Genomic DNA, 21,270 nt, shown 5'->3' with positions numbered 1-21,270 from the left:
GCCTACTTTCGTTTTCACTGCCCCTGCATGCCAATCATGCAGAGGGACAGTGCGGCTCCGCCCAGCGACTGTTCAGCACAGGGAAGGGACACTCCTCTCTGAGGAAAGATTCCCTCCCCTGTATACCTCCTTTGCCCTCCAGTTCCCGCTCTTTTAGTTGGCCCCGCCCCCTCTCCTTGCTCTGGCTCCATTTTATCAGCGTTCTCACACTGATCGGAGCTGGCTGCAGCATCTTTCTGGGGGTCCGGCCTGTGGGATCTGGAGGGCACACAAAACGGTCTGGTAAGCCACAACCTCCGGTTGTGGACCTGCTTATATACTCTCTAGGGGCCATTCTAGCTCAGAACCCCCACTTCAGCAGCATGTCTCACACAAGGAGCAAGGCTGCAAGGCTGTACTCTATATGCACTGCATGTAAGCTCGTACTGCCTAAACCGAGCACATATCCACATTGTGATGCCTGCTCTAACATGGTGGTGCCTCAGCCTGAGGTCTCATCCCCAGTGGTCCCTCCGGCTCCGGTGGCTGAACCCCCGGCTTGGGTAGAATCCTTCTCTAAGTCTATCTCCCAGTCCTTTGCTGACTCCATGGGACAGCTGTCCCGGACTCTGCTGAGCATGCATCAGCCCCCTTCACAGGGTGCCCCTGCTGCTATGGCTCGCTCAGCAGAGCTCGCAGAGGATTCTTCATCTGGTCCCAGACCCCGTCCTCCTAAAAGGAGACGCAGGGGCTCCTCTCCTTCCTCGTCCCGCGGCTCTGATTCACGAGCTGAATCGCAGGACGAGGAGGATGCTTTTACTGTGGGCTCGGACGCTACCTCCATGTGCCCCATTGATCTCACCGAGGGTGATGCAGATGTTAGTGATTTGATTGCGTCCATTAATTCTGTACTGGACCTCAATCCACCAGTATCGGAGGAACAACCCTCTCTGGTAGAAAAACACCAGTTTACCTCACCTAAGAGAGCAAGGAGTGTGTTCTTTAACCACTCCAGTTTTCAGGCCACTGTGACCAAGCCCAGGGCCTGTCATGACAAACGCTTCCCAAAGCGTAGTTCTGATCGTTTTCCCTTTCCACCAGAGGTGGTCAAGGAGTTGGCTCATTCACCAAAGGTAGACCCTCCGGTGTCTAGAATCTCAGCCCGGACAGTTGTATCTGTGGCTGATGGCACCTCACTTAAGGATTCCACTGACCGCCAGGTTGACCTTCTGGCCAAATCTGTATATGAAGCGGCAGGGGCCTCGTTCTCCCCATCTTTTGCAGCAGTGTGGGCTCTTAAAGCCGTCTCTGCTTCTCTGGAGGAGATGCATTCCCTCACCAGGGACTCTATGCCTGAAATGGTTGCCTTAACTTCCCGGGCTTCAGCCTTTTCATCCTATGCCATGTCTGCCATTCTGGAGGCTTCTCACCGCACGGCGGTGGCTTCGGCTAATTCCCTCGCTATCCGCAGGATCTTGTGGCTTCCAGAGTGGAAAGCAGACGCTTCTTCCAAGAAGTACCTTGCTGGGCTCCCATTTGCTGGGCCCCGGCTGTTCGGCGAACAACTGGATGAAATTATTAAGGAGGCTACTGGCGGGAAGAGTACTTCCTTGCCACAAACTAAAACCAGGAAACCTGTCCAGGGCAGGAACCAGTCGAGGTTTTGTTCCTTTCGTTCCTCTAACTGGTCATCCTCTAAGCCCTCGGCCTCGTCCACTAACTCAGCCAAGGACCGAAAACCCAGCTGGCGCACGAGGCCGTGTCCTCAAAAGGCCGCAGGAGCCGCTGCCACTAAGGCAGCCTCCTCTTGACTATCTGGCCGCGCCAGCAACGTCCTTGGTCGGTGGCAGGCTCTCCCACTTTGGCGACGTGTGGTTTCAACACGTCTCAGATCAGTGGGTGCGGGATATCATCTCCCACGGCTACAGGATAGAATTCTCTTCCAGCCCGCCAAACAGATTTTTTTCTGTCCACTCCCCCCTGCTCCAAGGCCGCCGCCTTCTCTCAGGCCGTGGCATCCTTGCAGGCCAACGGAGTAATTGTACCGGTTCCCGCCCGGGAACGGTTCAGAGGTTTCTACTCAAATCTCTTCCTAGTCCCCAAGAAGGACGGTTCCTTCCGGCCCATCCTGGATCTCAAGCTTCTCAACAAGCATGTTCAGGTGCGGCACTTTCGAATGGAATCTCTGCGATCAGTCATTGCCTCAATGACCCAAGGGGATTTCCTGGCATCCATTGACATCAGAGATGCCTATCTGCATGTGCCAATTGCAGTTTCACACCAGCGTTGGCTACGTTTTGCAATCGGAGAGGAACATTTCCAATTCGTGGCTCTCCCCTTCGGGTTAGCCACGGCCCCTCGAGTATTCACCAAAGTCATGGCAGCAGTGGTTGCGGTTCTGCACCTCCAGGGGTTGGCAGTGATTCCTTACCTGGACGACCTTCTGGTCAAGGCTTCATCCAGTGCAGACTGTCAGCGGAGTGTCTCGCTCACTCTCGCCACTCTAGTCCAGTTCGGGTGGCTTGTCAATCTACCCAAGTCCACTCTGACTCCGACCCAGAGTCTTACGTACCTGGGGATGCAGTTCGAGACTTTGCCGGCACTTGTAAAGCTGCCCTTAGTCAAACAGCAGTCCCTTCATCTGGCGGTGCGCTCTTTGCTGAGGTCTCGCCGTCACTCCATCAGGAACCTAATGCAGGTGCTGGGTCAGATGGTGGCGTCAATGGAAGCGGTTCCCTTTGCCCAGTTCCATCTGCGTCCTCTGCAGCTGGACATTCTCCGCTGTTGGCACAAGCGGACTTACTCCTTGCACAGGTTGGTAGCTCTGTCGCTACAAACCAGGGGCTCCCTTCAGTGGTGGCTTCGGCCCCTCTCTCTGTCTCAGGGACGCTGCTTCCTGGCCCCGTCCTGGGTGATCCTCACCACGGACGCCAGTCTAACCGGCTGGGGAGCAGTATATCTCCACCACAGAGCGCAGGGCACTTGGACTCAGTCCGAATCAGCCCTCTCGATCAATGTGCTGGAAATCAGAGCTGTGCTTCTAGCTCTCTTAGCCTTTCACCATCTGTTGGCGGGCAAGCACATTCGAGTCCAGTCAGACAACGTGACTGCGGTTGCCTACATCAATCACCAGGGCGGGACACGCAGCCGCCTGGCAATGTTGGAGGTTCAACGCATCCTTCAGTGGACGGAGGACTCCCAAGTCCTCCATATCCGCAGTCCACATCCCAGGCGTGGAAAACTGGGAGGCAAATTATCTCAGCCGCCAAACCGTGGACAGCGGCGAGTGGGCTCTGCATCCGGCAGTGTTTCGGACAATCTGCCGCAAGTGGGGCACTCCGGAAGTGGATCTAATGGCATCCCGGCACAACAACAAGGTTCCGGTTTACGTGGCTCGCTCCCACGATCCCCAGGCCATTGCAGCGGACGCTCTGGTTCAGGATTGGTCCCAGTTTCGTCTGTCTTACGTGTTTCCCCCTCTAGCTCTCTTGCCCAGAGTCCTGCGCAAGATCAGAATGGAGGGCCGTCGGGTCATCCTCATTGCTCCAGACTGGCCCAGGCGAGCTTGGTTCCCAGACCTGCTCCATCTGTCCGTAGAGGTGCCGTGGCATCTTCCGGACCGTCCAGACCTTCTCTCACAAGGTCCGTTTTTCCGCCAGAATTCTGCGGCTCTCAGATTGACGGCGTGGCTCTTGAGTCCTGGATCTTGACGACTTCTGGTATCCCTCCTGAAGTCATTTCCACTATGACTCGGGCCCGTAAGTCTTCCTCGGCCAAAATCTATCACAGGACTTGGAAGATTTTCCTGTCCTGGTGTCGCTCTTCTGGCCATGCTCCTTGGCCTTTTTCTCTGCCGACCCTCCTGTCCTTTCTACAGTCCAGTCTGCAGCTAGGACTATCCCTCAATTCCCTCAAGGGACAGGTCTCGGCTCTGTCAGTATTGTTCCAGCGGCGTATCGCCCGGCTGGCTCAGGTGCCCACCTTCATGCAGGGCGCATCTCATATCATTCCGCCTTACCGGCGGCCTTTGGATCCCTGGGACCTTAATCTGGTCCTCACGGCCTTGCAGAAACCCCCTTTTGAGCCACTTAGGGAGGTTTCTTTGTCCCGTCTGTCACAGAAAGTGGTCTTTCTAGTGGCCATAACTTCCCTCAGGAGAGTCTCTGATTTGGCTGCTCTCTCTTCGGAGTCACCTTTTTTTGGTTTTTCATCAAGACAAGGTGGTTCTCCGTCAGACTCCGGACTTTCTTCCTAAGGTGGTATCTCCTTTCCACCTTAACCAGGATATTTCCCTGCCTTCCTTTTGTCCGGCTCCTGTTCATCGCTTTGAAAAAGCGTTGCATACTCTGGATCTGGTGCGGGCGCTCCGGATCTATGTGTCTCGCACCGCTGCTCTTAGGCGGTGCACCTCTCTTTTTGTGCTGACCTCAGGTCGGCGTAAGGGCCTCTCGGCTTCTAAGCCGACCCTAGCTCGTTGGATTAGGTCGGCCATTTCTGATGCCTACCAGAGTACTCAGGTGCCTCCCCCGCCGGGGATCAAGGCACACTCGACCAGAGCTGTCGGTGCCTCTTGGGCTTTCAGGCACCAGGCTACGGCTCAGCAGGTCTGTCAGGCTGCCACTTGGTCTAGTCTGCATACCTTTTCAAAGCACTACCAAGTGCATGCTCATGCTTCGGCAGATGCGAGCTTGGGCAGACGCATCCTTCAGGCGGCTGTCGCCCATTTGTGAAGTTAGGTTTCGCCTACTTCTCAGTTTTCTGTTTATTCCCACCCATGGACTGCTTTGAGACGTCCCATGGTCTGGGTCTCCCATAAGGAACGATAAAGAAAAAGAGAATTTTGTTTACTTACCGTAAATTCTTTTTCTTATAGTTCCGTAATGGGAGACCCAGCACCCTCCCTGTTGCCTGTTGGCAGTTTTCTTGTTCCGTGTGTTTTCACCGGCTGTTGTTGTAGACAGAGTCTCCGGTTGTTCCGGTTCTTGCTCTATTTCTACTTGTGGGTGGCTGTCCTCCTTCAGCTTTTGCACTAAACTGGCTATAATTGGTTATCCAGGGGGTGTATATGCTCGGAGGGAGGAGCTACACTTTTTAGTGTAGTACTTTGTGTGTCCTCCGGAGGCAGAAGCTATACACCCATGGTCTGGGTCTCCCATTACGGAACTATAAGAAAAAGAATTTACGGTAAGTAAACAAAATTCTCTTTTTTTCAAAACTGTTGATTCTTTTTTTATTTCTCCAGCTCAGTCCTACATCTAGGACGAAGAAAGCTCCACACGGGCGAACACTCCCCCCTCTGGGGCCGGAGACGAAGGTGGCTGTTGTGTGGCTGGAGCAATATGATGACTTGGGTACGTTTTGGACCTAGCTTATTCCTCTTTTCTATCAGTTTTGCTCATTGCTGAGTATCTTAGCTGAATGTTATCTTTGCTTTTTGATTTGTCCTTCTTGCTTTTGTAAAGTCCTATTTACAGTAATTGATTTTTCTGCTACCTTCAGTGGGATATGCCTCAATTTTCTTTCATATTCTATAGTTTCATAGTGACACCAAATGTCAGCTACTTCCAAATGACAAAAATTATGTTCTATGTGTCTGCCAGAAAACTTCCCGCTGTCAGACCTAACGGCAGAGACCAGCACTGGTATAGAGACTACTACGAACAGCAACACGTCCATCCGGTAACACGTCCACCTGGCCTCGGCTTTCTGTTCTGTCACTGACTTATTTCCAATGTCTTATGTATCCCTTTATCCTTCTTTAGGAACAGCACACCTGAGAAGGAGGTTCCTGTGATATTCATACACCCCTTGTATACAGGCTTGTTCCGTGTGAAAGTACATGGGGCGTCTGGAAAATTCAATATGGTTATCCCATTGGTGGATGGCATGGTGGTGAGCCGGAGAGCACTCGGTAAGTGGGAGGTTCGAGGGTTTACCTAAATTCCCACCATAGAGAATAGTTTAGGGTGAAGTAATCTTCTCTTAATGCTAAACAAATCTTTGTCTCCATGGTAACCGACAAGAAACAAATTATAGTAGTCTGATCCGATTGAACTCTCCCCCATTTGTATCCTGCATCTTACTATCCTACCTAAATATTAGGCAGAGGAAAAAGGAGCAATGGGAGGGAGTGAGAGTAGGATTAAACCGCAAAGGGTTTGTTTGTAACCGGTTACCATCGAGATACATATGGCTGTATAGGAGGGAGCTGGAGATGAAACAGTAATTTGCAAAGTCACTTCCTTCTTAATTCACCGAAGCAATGATTAAAATGTTTTTCTAGGCCCTTTTAAAAGGGTTTTTCCCATTAACTAAGTTCATTTTAATTAGTAGAACTAGGAATAATAATAATTTCCACAATTGGATGTGAATTAAAAAAATGTTCCTGGAGGGGGGTGTGGCCAGCAGGCAGCATGAGCGGTCGCATCTGAGAGCAGCTCCGCAGTCCAACGCTGATATATACTATTAATCCTGCCGAAATTGGTGCCTAAATACACCTCTGGATTACCTGTGGTGCGGTGAGCATTCGGATCGGTATCATGAGCAGAGGTCGCAGCGCAGCGGCGGCTGAGAAGCTGAAGAAGTTTGCTCGGGACTCCCAGCAAGATGGCACCGGCAAGCAGGCAGAGCGGGAATCCAGCGAGGCGGAGGAGGAGGAGAGCGTGGAGGCCGGATCCAAGGAATCGCAGGAGCTAACCTTTACAGCAGGTTACGTCGCAGTTACTTGCAGCGATCCAGGATTCAAAAGTGTCGCTGACGGGTAAAATCGAGGAGGTTAAGATCGATGTGGGTTTCCTCCGGCTGGACTTGCAAAACCTGAGAGAGCGGGTAAAGGAGACCGAGCAGCGGATCTCCACGCTGGAAGACGAACGCAAGAGCGACGCCGGGCAGACTGTCCTCTCTGGAAAGCGCGGCAAACAACTGGGCGCAGAGGGCTGATGATCTGGAAAATCGCCTGCGTCGCAATAATTTGAGAATTCTGGGGATGCCGGAGAGGGCAGAAGGGAGCGACCCATGTAAGTTCATGGAAAAGTGGCTCTCTGAAACTTTCCCTGATGCGACGCTGTCAGCGGCATTCGCTATAGAAAGAGCTTACCGGGTACCGGCCAGGCCTCCTCCTCCGGGAGCGCAGCCTAGACCTCTCCTGGCCCGACTGTTGAGCAGCAGAGATAGAGATGCGATCCTTGGTGCGGCGCGGCGCAAGGGCCCGATTTTACACAACAACGCCACCATATTGATCTTCCCTGATTTCTCTGCGTCGCTCCAGAAACCGAGGGCATCCTTCATTCAGGTGAAAAAACGCCTCAGAGAGCATCAAATTGCTTACTCCATGATCTTCCCAGCCCGTCTTAGAGTGGTCCATCAAGAGCGATCCCTGTTCTTTACTTCTCCTGCGGAAGCGGATGACTGGATCAACACATTGAAGAGGAAACGCTGATGCGTCACGGTCATGGGCGCTGCCTGATGGGTCGCGGTTGTGATGGCGTCGCGGTTCTGATTCACTTATTTCATCCTCTTCGGAGCAAGGTCGGTGATGCGACTCCAATCCTTGGGACGTTGTGTTTGAAATCACTGTTGAGATCGCTTCAGGATCATCCTATGCAGGTACTCGGCGTCCCTCGATTCTGAAGGCGTAAAAGATTCTTGTTTGATTCATCCCTCCTGGCATGTGAGTGGAGCGGGACCGCAATTGCGTTCGCGTCCTGATCTTATGGTCCCTGTTAGCTGAGAAGCTAATGATCTCATCTGGAGGCGCAGGTGCGCCTGTGGCCTTCCCGGAGGCATGAGAGTTTCCGGATGTGTCCATTATTGGTTTCCCAATGATCCGGCCTCCGGGTTTGGCCCTCGTCGAAGGCGGGTGGCTTGGGGCCACGCCTGCGTATGGGACGGCTGCTGCGTTCTCCGGGATCATTGCTTAGCCCAGTCTGTGCTCCGGATTACTCGTCGCTGATGGGACCGGACCGTGGTGACACCAGACGGGACATGGGTCAGACCGCTGTTGCGACGCCCTGAACTCCTTCATGCGATCTTGTTTTATCCTATACATTTTTGGATCCAAATTGGAACTCTACTTTGGGCTCGCAGTATTTGGCAATGCACTTCAGTTCATAATGTTGAATTTTGCTCTATTAATGCTATATTAAGTTTCTGAGGTTACCATATGTCATAATATCCTACAGTCTAAGATTACCTGCCAATCCTTCTTCTATCTCCTTCACACTCCCACCTCTTCTCCCCCTCTAACCCCCTATCAGCTTATCCCTCATTCCCCTTCACCTCGCCCCCCTACTTCCTCATTGTTCTTTTTCTCCTTTCCCCTCAGTCCCCCCACTTTTTCTCCTTCTCATATCTCTATATTCCTTCTCTTGCCCCCGCTTTATCTCTTATTCTAATCTCTCCCCTTTCTCTTTCTCTCTTCTACCCTATTTCTCTTTCTTCCTCCTTACCTCTCTCTTCCTCCCCCTTTTTTTTTTTTTTTTTTCTTTTTTCTCTCTTTCTCTCTCTCCTTCTCTCTTCCTCCTCTTCTTCTCTCTCTCTATCCTCTTCTCTCTCTCTCTCTTACTTCTTTCCCATCTACTCTTGGTCCCTTCACTCATGCACGATTAAAGGCTAAGCTGCAGGGTAATTCATTTATTGGACTGCAGGAGAAGCTCAAGTCCTTGTTTGAGGACACCCCCATACCAAGTACACCATCTAGCCACGTTGGTTCACCCTAGTCGTTGCTATGGAAAATGTTTCCTGGTCGCACTACTGGACCAGTTCTTGTCGGTTGTGTGTGCGCAACCGACAATTTGTATTTAAGGGTACGTTTACCCAAGTTCTACTGTTTAAGTTTTTGATATTTTTCTAGCAATTCAGCAAGTGGCATCTCTCAATGGCTTTAAGCTTGATGACATGGAATGCTAGAGGACTGGGCACATCCAGGAAACGGGCGGCAGTATTTGCTCATATCAAAAGATCCAAAGCTCAGATTGTGTGCTTACAAGAGACCCATTTGTTGTTGGATACCACTAGAGTGCTTCAAAAGCCTTGGGTTCAATGGTCAGCTCACTCTGTTCATTCATCATATTCTAGGGGAGTATCGGTGCTAGTCCACAAAGCACTGCGGTGGGACCCGGGTAAAATTTTAAAGGATACTGATGGGAGGTATGTGTTTATCCAGGCTCACATCGATGGGGTTATGATAGTGGTCTTAGCCGTATACATCCCCCCTGCAACGGGAATCTCGATTCTATATGAGGCGGCTAAGTTTGCCTCACAATTCCCACAAGCCTTAGTGCTCTGTATGGGGGATTTCAATTTGATTAATAACACGGGACTGGACAGATTCAACACCCGACAGGTCCCGATCTCCCCCACGATACAAACTAGATTGAGTATATTCTTACAGGAAGTGGGATGGTACGATATGTGGCGGTTTTTTAACCCAGCACTGAGAGAATATACATGTTATACTCCAGGGAAAAACTCATTATCTCGAATTGATTACATCTGTGGAAATGAAAGAGTCTGTGCCCATATACAATCGGTCTGTCATTTGCCCAGATCAGTATCAGATCACTCTCCGGTATTTGTAGGCATTAAATGGGAAGGATGTAAATCTCATAAATTGTCAAGGAAAATTAACCCTTGGTGGCTGTCACTCTTTGGTGTCAATGACAGGATCCCTGATCAGCTTGGGGCATACACGGAAGAGAATCACTCGGCTTATTGGGACGCGCTTAAGGCGTATCTGAGGGGATGCTGCCACTCCTCTATTTCCTATATCAAGAAACAGGCGGCCAGGGAGGAGGAGGAACTGGCCACCCAAAATAGAGTGCTTGAACATAGATTCACCTCGGACCCCTCTGAGGAAAATAGATCTCAGTGGCTTCAGGCTGGGAGGAAATATCTATTGTATCTGCAAGACAAGGCTAAGAGACATGTATTCTTCACGAGCCAGAGGTATTTTGAGCAAGGGAACCAATCCAGTAGCTTACTGGCGTTCCTGGTGCGTCAATCCAATAGCTCACCTGCTGTCCTCAAGATCAGAGACCCTCGTGGCGGAATAGTTACTTCCGTCAATGGTATATTGGAGGTTTTTTTGGACTTCTATAGGAACCTGTATGAGTCCAGGCTGACCGTGTCAAGGGAGGAGATTGCTGAGTACTTACGAGATCTGGAGTTCCCAGGTTGACTTTGGCTCAGAGATCGGCCTTGGATGAGCCCATTACTATGGAAGAGATGGTGGAGGCGATGAAGACCCTCAATAAGGGTAAGGCGTCTGGGCCAGACGGACTCCCGATTGAGATCTTTGACAAATATCAGGGGGAGCTGGCCCCAGCCCTCCTGGAAGCGGTTGAAGCCTCGTTCCGCAAGGGACGGTTGCCTGATTCCTTTTATGAGGCAACCATTGTCCTGCTATTGAAACCAGATAAGGACCCATTGGATTGTGGCTCGTACAGACCGATCTTTGTTGAACTCTGATTACAAAATTCTTACCAAAATTCTAGCAACTAGACTCAATAAAGTGGTCTCCTCTATAGTACATGAGGATCAGTCAGGATTCATCCCGGGTAGGAGTACCTCGGATAATCTGAGGAGGGCGCAGGTGGTCTTGCAGATGGGCACCAAGTTAGAGGAGGATTGGGCTCTGGTCTCCCTGGATGCAGCCAAAGCCTTCGACTCTATAGAATGGCCATACCTGCTGGAGGTACTGCGGGCATTTGGTTTCGGCAACGAATTTATCAGATGGATTGAGATCATATATAAAGCTCCATCTGCTAACATTCAGGTGGGTGGTGGTGTGTCGGATACTTTCCCTTTGGGGAGGGGAACCAGACAGGGATGTCCCCTATCCCCTCTCCTGTTCGCTCTTGCCATGGAACCGCTGGCGGTGCGCATTCGAGCGGACCCAGTCTACCGGGGGGTGAGACATAGTAAGGGAGATGAACGGTTATCTTTGTACGCAGACGACTTGTTACTGTTTGCATCTGATCCGGATTCCTCCATTCCTAGAGCCGTGCAATTGATTGATCGATTTGGGGAGTTCTCCGGTCTGTCAATAAACTGGTCAAAATCGTACCTCCTCTTTCTGTCTCGGAACAGAGAGGATCTGGTGCACGACCACATATGCAGGGTTCCGGTGGTGGATCATTTCAAATATCTCGGAATTATACTGGCGGGAAGCCCTGCGGAGATGATAGCGAGAAATATAGCCCCCTTACTAGCGTACTTCGGGGAGAAATTTAATAGATGGAGCCAACTCCCACTATCAGTGGCGGGAAGGATTAACCTCCTTAAAATGATAGTGCAACCAAAGTGTCTCTATATTACCCAGCATGTATTTGTACAGATTCCTCGCTCTTTCTTCCGGTCCCTGGAATCTTTAATGATTACCTTTGTCTGGGGCTCGTCCAGATCAAGGGTCCAATTGGCCAAATTACAAAGACCCAAGGATATGGGGGGTTTGGCCCTTCCTGATCTTTATATTTACTATCTGGCCGGACAATTGAAATATTTGGGTCCATGGACACTTCCCCGGGTTGGGGGTTCTCCGGAGGGACTCCTGGCAGAGTTCACAGGTGTGGATCTCCTGTGGCCATTACTGATGGATCACAGGAGGGCCCCTGAGGGTCGTGTCCTCCCGATACACAAATTGGGGGCCAGGATCTGGAAAGAGGCTAAAGCCGTATTTGGATTTTATGATGTACCAACTGAGACGCCCTTATGGGATAACTTGGACCTTCCACATTTTTGTGGGTTGCCGGGGTTTGGTGAATGGAGGAATCGCGGAATAATCTCCCTGGGATCACTGGTCCGGGATGGTGAACTCCGCCCCTTTGCACAACTGCGGACAGAATTCGACTTGCCGGAATCTCATGGGTTTCAGTATCTCCAGATTAGGCACGCCTTTCGAGCTCAGTTCTCTGGCCGTGGGGTTAGATTCTCTTCCTTCCCAGTCATTGGAATTATTAGATCACAAGGCCCTGGTGGTCTTATGTCTAAACTATACTCCTCCCTCATTCGGGCCAAGGCCATGAATAATCCTCTTTCTGTCCATGAGAGGTGGAGTGCCAGGATCCCTGAAATTGATGATGTAGTGTGGGACGACATTGTCGAATCCCACACGTTGGTCTCTCCTGCTGTTAACAATAGACTGATCCAATTATATATAATACACCAAAGTTATATTACTCCCCAGAGACTGAACAAAATGAAAAAGCTGAGTAATTCGGTGGGGATGGGTTGTCCGAGATGCGGGAGAGACGGTGCTGATTTCTGGCACATGATATGGGATTGCCGGGTCATTCTCTCCTATTGGAGTGAGATTGCAATGACTCTTTCCGCCATATTTCAAAAAGCGGTTGCTATGTGCCCAGTCCTGTGTCTATTTGGGGTGGTAGATGTACACTCCTGGTCCCAACATGAGAATCTATTAATAAAGAAGGTCCTTTTTCTGGCCCGGAAGGGCATTATACTAAATTGGATGAGCACTCATCCCCCAACTAGAGCCTCTTGGATTGCATTGGTAAATGCTATAATCCCGTCCGAACAATTTGTTTATAAGACAAGAGGCTCTTCAACTAAATTTGACAAAATTTGGGGTAGATGGATGAGGTCGCCCTTGACTGGTGGATCTCCTGGTTCTCTTGCTGATAACCTACAATCGGTATTATCGCAATATTAGCCAGTAGTGCCCCGGTAGGCAGAGAGGAGACACATGTGATTCATGATACACTATATCAGGGTACCACAAGTTCCCCGAAACTTGGGTTGCACTCTCCTTGACAATATGGGTTTTTTGCCTTAAGTTGGATGTGTCTCGCGAGCTAACACCTTTGCTATGTTTGATGCTCTATGGATATGCTGAAAGTAATGGACGTTGATTTGATTGTTGTTACTTTATTATCCTGATGACCAACCAGTTTACATGTACTCTGTCTCACTGTACAATTTGCTGATTTATTCTTTAATGTAATGTTTTACTTAACTTTCAATAAAACGAGTTTAAAAAAAAAAAAAAATGTTCCTGTGCTGAGATAATCTTATATATGTGTCCCTGTTGTGTACTGTGTAATGGCTGTGTCTGACCATGCATGGACATTGTCTGATCTTACCACAGCTCCTAGACAGGGGAGGAAGCAAGAGAGTATACAGGTAGTAGCACAGCATGGAGTCACAGCTGATTCTTTTTGTGAGGTAAAACATTTCCCTGCATGTTTTTAAGGAATGTTTTACCCCCAAGAAAGAATTATTTGCAATCCTGTGCTGTAATGTCTTTATACTCTTTTACGTCCTCCCATGCCCAGGAACAGTGGTATGATCAGACCATGTCCCTGTACAGTCAGACACAGCCATTACACAGTACACAGCAGGGACACATATATAAGATTATCTCAGCACAGGAATATTTTTTTTTTTTTATGGCATCCAATTGTGTAACTTATTATTCCCAGATCTATTGAATTGATTAAAATGAACTTTGTTAGTGGGAAAATTCTTTTAAGTGACACAGCATTCATGGGGTTTTTTTTCCCCTTCTTTTTAGGCTTTTTAGTACGGCAAACCGTGATCAACATCTGCAGGAGAAAGAGATTGGAAAGTGACTCCTACAATACACCTCACGTGCGACGAAAGCAGAAAATCACAGAAATAGTCAACAAGTACAGAAACCGACAACTCGAGCCCGAGTTCTACACCTCTCTCTTCCATGAAGTTGGCCTGAAGAGCTGCACTCCTTAAACCAAAATTCACCCACTCCGTGGGGTCTAGGGGCCAATGACTGTGTTTAAAAAAGCCAATGTGGCAAGGTCTGGAAACCAAAAAATAAGAGCTGATGCACTGAATGTGTGCGTGAGGAGGGTCTGTGGCATGAGGGATTTCCATAGGATTATATTCAAGTGCGGTGCAGGCTAATGATTCACTGGCCGCCTCTAGTAGATTTATTTCATTAAGGGATCCTCAATGCAAGAAATAGCAAACATGTCAGAAATCCGGCTCAAGTGTGTGAGCTGAAAGACGTGAGCGAAGAAGGCTGTGGGCAGCGTGTGAAGGGTTTAGCCATATACATTTATACATCCCACTAACAGAGCCACTGTCGTCCGTAAATATTCCTGTGTGCTAGTAATGTGGCAATTCGGAAGAAGACCTTATGTTGAGGTTAGGAGGGAACCTCCATTATGTATGCAAACCTTAATTCTCCACCAAAAGCATTAACGAGTGAGGTGTTCTCAGCCAGTAGGCACCCTACATCTCCTTTAATCCAATATAGCTGATGTTTTCAGACTTGTTGACCCATTTCCTTCCCTAGGGGCTTTAAACCCATTGCATTCTCTAAAGCTTAGGTTTTCGGCACATTAGCCATTCACTCAGATGGCTAGGCTGCACCTACGGAAGATAGCCATATCAGATATGGGCTTATCTACACATCTGGCTGACACCACAACTTTGCTGTATGTGTGTGATTTTTATTTTTCTTTCTCTTTTTTTATATGTTCCGGAGAGACAATGTCCTCCATAATAAAGCCTTAGTAGCGGGATTTTATACCCAAACTATTTATTTCCTCACATGAAGGCATCCGTCCTGTGTGAAGACTTCTTTCTGTCTTTAGTATAGACTGATAAAGTCAATGGAACCAATGATATTGGAGCCATAGTTGGTTACATTACAATTCTAGGGATGCAAAGTTGTATTCGTGTAGTCGGCGAATTTTCAAGCCTGAACTTTACTAAAACTAAATTAAAAACTAAACTCTGAGCTTGTATGTCTTAATATATCTTGGAGCTCCATGGGAGAGCTATTTTTTGGAAACAGAACTCTGCATCCCCCGCATATACACAGACTTTAAGGGGGTCTGTTCCAAACATATTGTGTACATAAGCCCATCTTCCACACCAGATGAGGCTGGTTGGAAAATCTGTGTCAGAATGTCTGTATAATCCCATTAAAGGGAATCTGTCAGGAGCTTTTGTTATTTATTCCGAGAGCAGCATACTGAAGGGGCAAAGACCCTGATGATTCCAGCGAGGTCACTTACTGGGCATTTTAGTGTAATCACTGTTTTATCAGTAGGGGATTAGAAGTAGGTGACTAGTAAAACTGCTACCAGATAGTCCAACCTCGCCCCGCCATTGATTACACTGTGCATACGCAGAAAGCTGTCAATCAGTGTTGTAAGTGGGGTTATACGGACATCGGCTGCAGATCTACCAATTCTCTGATTGTTGATAAAACTGTTTATTAAAACTGCAGCAAGGAGTACAGTAAGTGACACATCACTGGAATCATGTTATCTCTACATCATGCTGTTCTCAGATGGGGCCGTAAATGTTTAGTGAAAGTTTCCTTAATAACAAGAGTCCAGTTCTTAATATTTCAGCATTATGACATTGATTTTAAAGCAAGTTCATCATATATGGGAGATATATTTATTAAAGGGAGCCTGTCACCACATTTGGCTCCTATAAGCTGCGGCCACCACCAGTGGGCTCTTTATATATAGCATTCTAGAATACTGTATATAAGAGCCCAGGCCGCTCTATATAACGTAAAAAACACTTTTATCATACTTCCTTACAGGGCAGATCGGTCCGATGAGAGTCGCTGCTCTCCAGTCCAGTGGCTCCTCTCTGCGGCGATTGCCGTCCTCCTTCTACCCAGTCCAGTATGGATGAGGCGTCTAGGTCATCCACACAGGTCAGTATTGCGGTTCTGCGCAGGCCCACTTTGATCTCTCCTACTGAGGGCAGATCAAAGTTCTGTAATGCACAGGCATGAGGAAAGGTTAAAGACCGCCAGCGCATGCGCACTACAAAACTTTGATCTGCCCTGAGCATGACCGCAATGTTGGCCTGTGTGGATGGCGTAGGACACCTCATCCACACTGGGCTTTGTTAGAGGAGGATGGAGATCGCCGCAGAGAGGAAGTGCCGGACCAGAGAGCAGCTACGCCCATTGTACTGGACCGCCCCCTTCATGAGTATAGTAAAAGCTCTTTTTTTTTACATTATACAGATCAGCCTGGGCTTTTATATACAGTACTCTACAATGCTGTATATAAGACCTTAGTGGTGCTGGCCGCAGCTTATAGTGGCCAAATCTGGTTCCTGGTTCCCTATATAGGGCATACTGTATGAGCTCAATAACATGTCTGTGTTCAGGTGTAGGTGGCTGAACGCGATCTAGAGATATATTAAGAAAATGATCAGCAGAGTGTTTTTTATTTAGGGGTGAGGGCTGGGTTACAGTGAATAAATTGGCTTACATGAGAACTGTTTTTCGCCCCCTGGCTTAGTTACGGCCCTCACTTCAGCAATGCTTGTTACTGGATCGTCCTTCATCTGAAACTTCCCAATACTTTCATCGTTTACAAAGTCTAGAAGGGAATTTTACTATAGTTATTTTCTTTATAATGAAATGTTCTGCTGTTTGAGGATCCTGTTCATGGCAATAAGAATTGTGACTATAGTCTGATTCATCCTGCGTCCCACACTACTGCGCCATCTTCTACGCCATACACTCCTCTCCACTGCCATCTGTAACGTGCGACCTCCGTCACTTGGCTACTAATCCTGACAGTTCCACAAATAACATTCACTTTACCCAGGACTCTGAAAAGTCCGGGTAGAATTGCTACTTTGCAGGTCGGAGGGGCTGGTTCCTCTCCAATAGTCTACGATTAGGGCATCTTTTAAGTGTACATATTGTAATTCTGTTATATCTTGCAAATATTGTTTTCTTTGATCTATACTATCACTTGAATTCTTGCCTTTGTGTGGGGTGTACTGTCATGGTATGACTTGTACAGATTCCTCTTCTATGTCTGAACTTCACTGATCTAATTGTTATCTGGCTTCCATGTAGCAGATTAGACAGCGCCCTGTTTGCACTCTGAAGCTCTTATTTGTATTCACTTTTTTTTTTAATGAAATATAACTTTCTTTGGGAACACGTAGTCACTTGGCTTGCATCTGCCGATTCAAAGTGCGTGCACATTTTATCCAAGTTCTCGTAAGTCATGGACACTGAGGCTTTGTTCCCAGTTACTGTATTTTATTCTGTATATAGGCCGACGGCACAGAGCTGTAAATAGAAAGGTATGACTCTGTTTAGCAAATTTCCTTTAACCTTTTCCTGTTAAGCCACGAAACATGGTTTTTGTTTTATGCCAGTCGCCTTTCACTGAAAGGAATACACATCTGATATTGAATGTAACACATTTAGTCAAATAAATTTTAAAGGCAATTATTATTATTTAAAGAATTCCATATGTGTGTTTTATTTTACGCCTGTATTCACTATATCATGCCGCACGAGTCCTTCTGTCTGAAGTTGGGATCAAACCGTTTCATTGGCCAAAGCTGGGATCGAACTGTTTCATTGGCCAAAGCTGGGATCGAATCGCTTGAATGGTCAAAGGGCCTATTCTTGTTTTATTTATTAAAAAAAAAAAAAAGTTAGCCACTGCAGAAGTAACTGAGGCCTCATGTATGAGTATTGACTCTCACAGTAAGATCGTTCTAGTTGCCTATACACTACAGAAGTAACTGGGGCCTCATTTACGAATATTGCCTCACAGTAAGATTATTCTGGTTGCCTATACACTGAAGAAGTAACTGAGGCCTCATTTATGAGTATTGACTCACAGTAAGATCGTTCTTGTTGCCTATACACTACAGAAGTAACTGGGGCCTCATTTACGAATATTGCCTCACAGTAAGATTATTCTGGTTGCCTATACACTGAAGAAGTAACTGGGGCCTCATTTATGAGTATTGACTCACAGTAAGATCGTTCTAGTTGCCTATACACTACAGAAGTAACTGAGGCCTCATTTATGAATATTGATTCACAGTAAATCACAGTAAGATCATTCTGGTTGCCTTTAGCATCCAGAGTGCAGCTTTCAGCATTGAAGCTGCTGAGGTAAAATGAAAGCTGAGCTCTGATTGGTTGCTATGGACAACTAGATCTTTATCAAGTGTAACTGATATTCTTCTATTCACTATATAACACTGAATGTGTCCTGTTTGAAGCTGAGCCGACACGTGCGTAGTGCTATTATGTTCATGCCAACATAGCACTGCGTACGAGCCAACTGTCACCTCCTCCCGCCTGGCTTCATGGTGAGGGAGGGGAGAGCCAAGCAACCGCACCACCCACACCACATGTCATGGTGAGGGATGTCAGCAGCATGCGGACATCGCGTGACCTGAAAATGGCTACACCTGTATGGAGGCTTCTCACCGACGTACTGGAGTGCAGGGCAGGGGTTGCGGGATGCAGGTGTTTGGCTTCTGCAGCAGAGAGCGTGGGGTCACTATGGAGGCTGCACGATTCTGTGTGTTTAAATGGAATCTATCACCCTTTTTGAGTTATGTTTGTTTTTTTGTTTTTTTTTTTGTGTTATTAGTATGGGCATACAAGTAGCATAGAGGTGAAATTAGCCCTACCTGTATGCCTTCTGGGTGATGGATCATTTTGGAAAAATTATCCTATATTTTCTATCTTCCGGACTATGGGGCGTGTGCTGCCCGGAAGATAACACTGACCCCGGTCTTTATTATACAGGATTCTTCCTCCCCTTCTCTTCAGAGTTCCTGTGACGCCAGGTGCGCGGCCGGAAATCCCACGCCTGCGCATTGTGTCTGCCATTTCTCTCCTGCACTGTGAAGTCGCAGTGGCTCCACGGCACCTGCACACATCAGAATTGAAGATTGCCCTCAGAAGGGCACAGTCTTCATTTTTGAAGAGCGTCACAATGACTTCACAGTGCAGGGAGAAGACTGCAGGCTTGGGATTTCCAGCCACGCACCTGACATCACAGGCATACTAAAAAGAAGGGGAGGAAGAATCCTGTATAATGAAGAACGGGGGCAGTCTTCCAGGTAGCGCACGCCCCATAGCCCGGAAGATGATAGATATGAGGGGCTGTTAAGAAGTCTTTGGCTTTACCCAGAAAGACATGAGATAGGATGATGAAACTTTACATTTATTCCACATACTCTCCACTGATGTCAACACACTTCTTACGTCGGTATTCCAAGTTCTGTAAGCCTAGAAAAAGAAGGATTTCGGTTGTGCCTCAAACCAGACATCCGTACCAGCCATGGCATCAGAAATGGTGTGAAACACCCTTGAGGTGTTTGTTCATGTTTGGAAACAGATAATATAGTCGGAGGGAACTAGATCTGGTGAATAAGGTGGGTGGTCAACCAGCTGGAAGCCTAGTTTCTTTGTCGCTCTATTGGGAGACCCAGACAATTGGGTGTATAGCTACTGCCTCCGGAGGCCACACAAAGTATTACACTTAAAAGTGTAAGGCCCCTCCCCTTCTGCCTATACACCCCCCGTGGGATCACGGGCTCCTCAGTTTTCATGCTTTGTGCGAAGGAGGTCAGACATCCACGCATAGCTCCACTGTTTAGTCAGCAGCAGCTGCTGACTATGTCGGATGGAAGAAAAGAGGGCCCATACTAGGGCCCCCAGCATGCTCCCTTCTCACCCCACTTTTGTCGGCGGTGTTTGTTAAGGTTGAGGTACCCATTGCGGGTACGGAGGCTGGAGCCCACATGCTGCTTTCCTTCCCCATCCCCTTAGGGCTCTGGGTGAAGTGGGATCTTATCGGTCTCCAGGCACTGAGGCCGTGCTCCATCCACAGCCCCTGGGAATCTGCTGGACATGGAGCTGAGTATCCTCAGGGACATGGCCCTGCTACGTTGAGGTACTCTGTGTCCCCATAAAGGGGACCGCGCACAGACACACGGCAGCACTGCTGGGTGTGTTAGTGCGCCAGGGATGGCGGCGCTGCCCGCACTGGTGCCATCGCACACTACAGCGTGCTGGGTGTGTTAGTGTATTGAGGGACTGCCGCGCTAACCGCCGCTGCCATTTTTATCCCAGGCGCGGCTGGGACTTGTGGTGCGCCGGGGACTTCCGCGCCGACCAGGGCTTATATGCCGGGCCGCGCTTATCACTCTAGTCCCCGGCTTTTGCGGCCTACTCTCACTTCGTTACCGCCCACTGGCCTGCCAGTCAGGGTAAGGGCGTGACGCTGCACAGCACGGCAGCGCTGAGAGATGGAGCATGCTTTGCATACTCCACCCCTCTCACTGTACACAGTGTGAAACCGGATTCCCGCACTTTCTGGGGCACGCCCACGGCCTCCTCCTCTACACAGGACGCCGGCAGCCATTCATGTCAGTTTTTTCTGTGACTGAGAAAAGAGACAAGTTTGGGAAGACCCTGGCAGGGATTCTGGTGGTCACACAACCGCTGTGACCGGGCGGTAAGCAGCACCTGTGGTGCTGACCCCACTAGTGCCGAAATGCACATATAGATATATGCTTGTACGCTATACATTGCACTGTTCGGTCGCACTTTTGTATTTTGGCTATATAGGGGGAGATAGCAGCATATCGTCTGTGAAAAACAAGGGTGCAGAAGCACAGGTTTTTCTATGCAGCCTGTACAGCATGTACGGCTATACTGCCGGCAGGTTCCACGGACCCCAATTGTATGCAATGCACGGCCCTTGTGGAACTTACTCAGCCGGAGTCTCTGCTAATGGTCCAGGTGATGGGGACGGAGTTTGCAGTATTTACTTCAGACTTTCTGAGACTATGGCTAACATGCTAGAAGCCTTGCAGTCCAGACCGGTCCCTCAGACCATGGGCTCTGTTGATTCATTGCCCCTGGCCCCCCCCCCCCCAGTTGGTACAACAAGGGGCTCCTGGAGTGTCTCAGGGATCCCAGGGTGAGGGGTCTGACTCGGACCGCAGTCCCAGACCCCCTAAGCGACCTCGCTGGGAGCATCCCTCGACGTCACCGCATCATTCAGGGTCTCAGCATGGGGACTCTCTCTATGATAAGGCGGAGGTATCTGATCAGGATTCTGATCCTGAGAACGTTCTCTACCTGGATACACCTGATTGTGACACCGTAGTGAACGATCTTACGGCGTCCATCAATCATATGTTGGTTATTTCTCCCTCAGCTCCTACGCCTGAGGAGCCAGCTTCTCAGCAGGAGAAGTTCCGTTTCAGGTTCCCCAAGCGTACATTGAGTACGCTTTCTGGATCACTCTGACTTCAGGGAGGCAGTCCAGAACCACCAGGCTTGTCCAGATATCGTTTTTTTCAAAACGCCTTAAGGATACACGTTATCTCTTCCCTTTTGACGTTGTCAAGGGCTGGGTTCAGTGTTCCGATGTGGACCTCCTATCTCCAGCGGCTAAATCCTTAGTTGCAGTGGAAGATATGGCTTCACTCAAAGATGCCACTGACAGACAGATGGAGCTCTGGTTGAAA

At 48.7% G+C, this 21,270-nt stretch overlaps 1 protein-coding gene across 4 annotated transcripts in view; it reads left to right on the top strand.

Moving 5' to 3' along the window:
• The window catches only part of RALGAPB (Ral GTPase activating protein non-catalytic subunit beta), a 146,571-nt gene extending 129,347 nt beyond the window's left edge, over nt 1-17,224 (top strand). For all 4 annotated transcript variants that reach the window (XM_075349918.1, XM_075349917.1, XM_075349916.1 and 1 more), the window contains 4 exons: nt 5,222-5,330; nt 5,580-5,658; nt 5,742-5,890; nt 13,511-17,224. In XM_075349918.1, the coding sequence (XP_075206033.1) occupies nt 5,222-5,330; nt 5,580-5,658; nt 5,742-5,890; nt 13,511-13,704 (531 nt within the window). In that variant the 3' untranslated portion in view covers nt 13,705-17,224. The remainder of the gene's footprint in view (nt 1-5,221; nt 5,331-5,579; nt 5,659-5,741; nt 5,891-13,510) is intronic.
• The last annotated feature ends 4,046 nt before the right edge of the window (nt 17,225-21,270 follow it).

Source organism: Anomaloglossus baeobatrachus, chromosome 5, assembly GCF_048569485.1.
Source record: "Anomaloglossus baeobatrachus isolate aAnoBae1 chromosome 5, aAnoBae1.hap1, whole genome shotgun sequence".
Taxonomy (NCBI): domain Eukaryota; kingdom Metazoa; phylum Chordata; class Amphibia; order Anura; family Aromobatidae; genus Anomaloglossus; species Anomaloglossus baeobatrachus.
The sequence above is the reverse complement of the archived record's forward strand: the minus strand, read 5'-3'. Positions and strand labels throughout refer to the sequence as shown.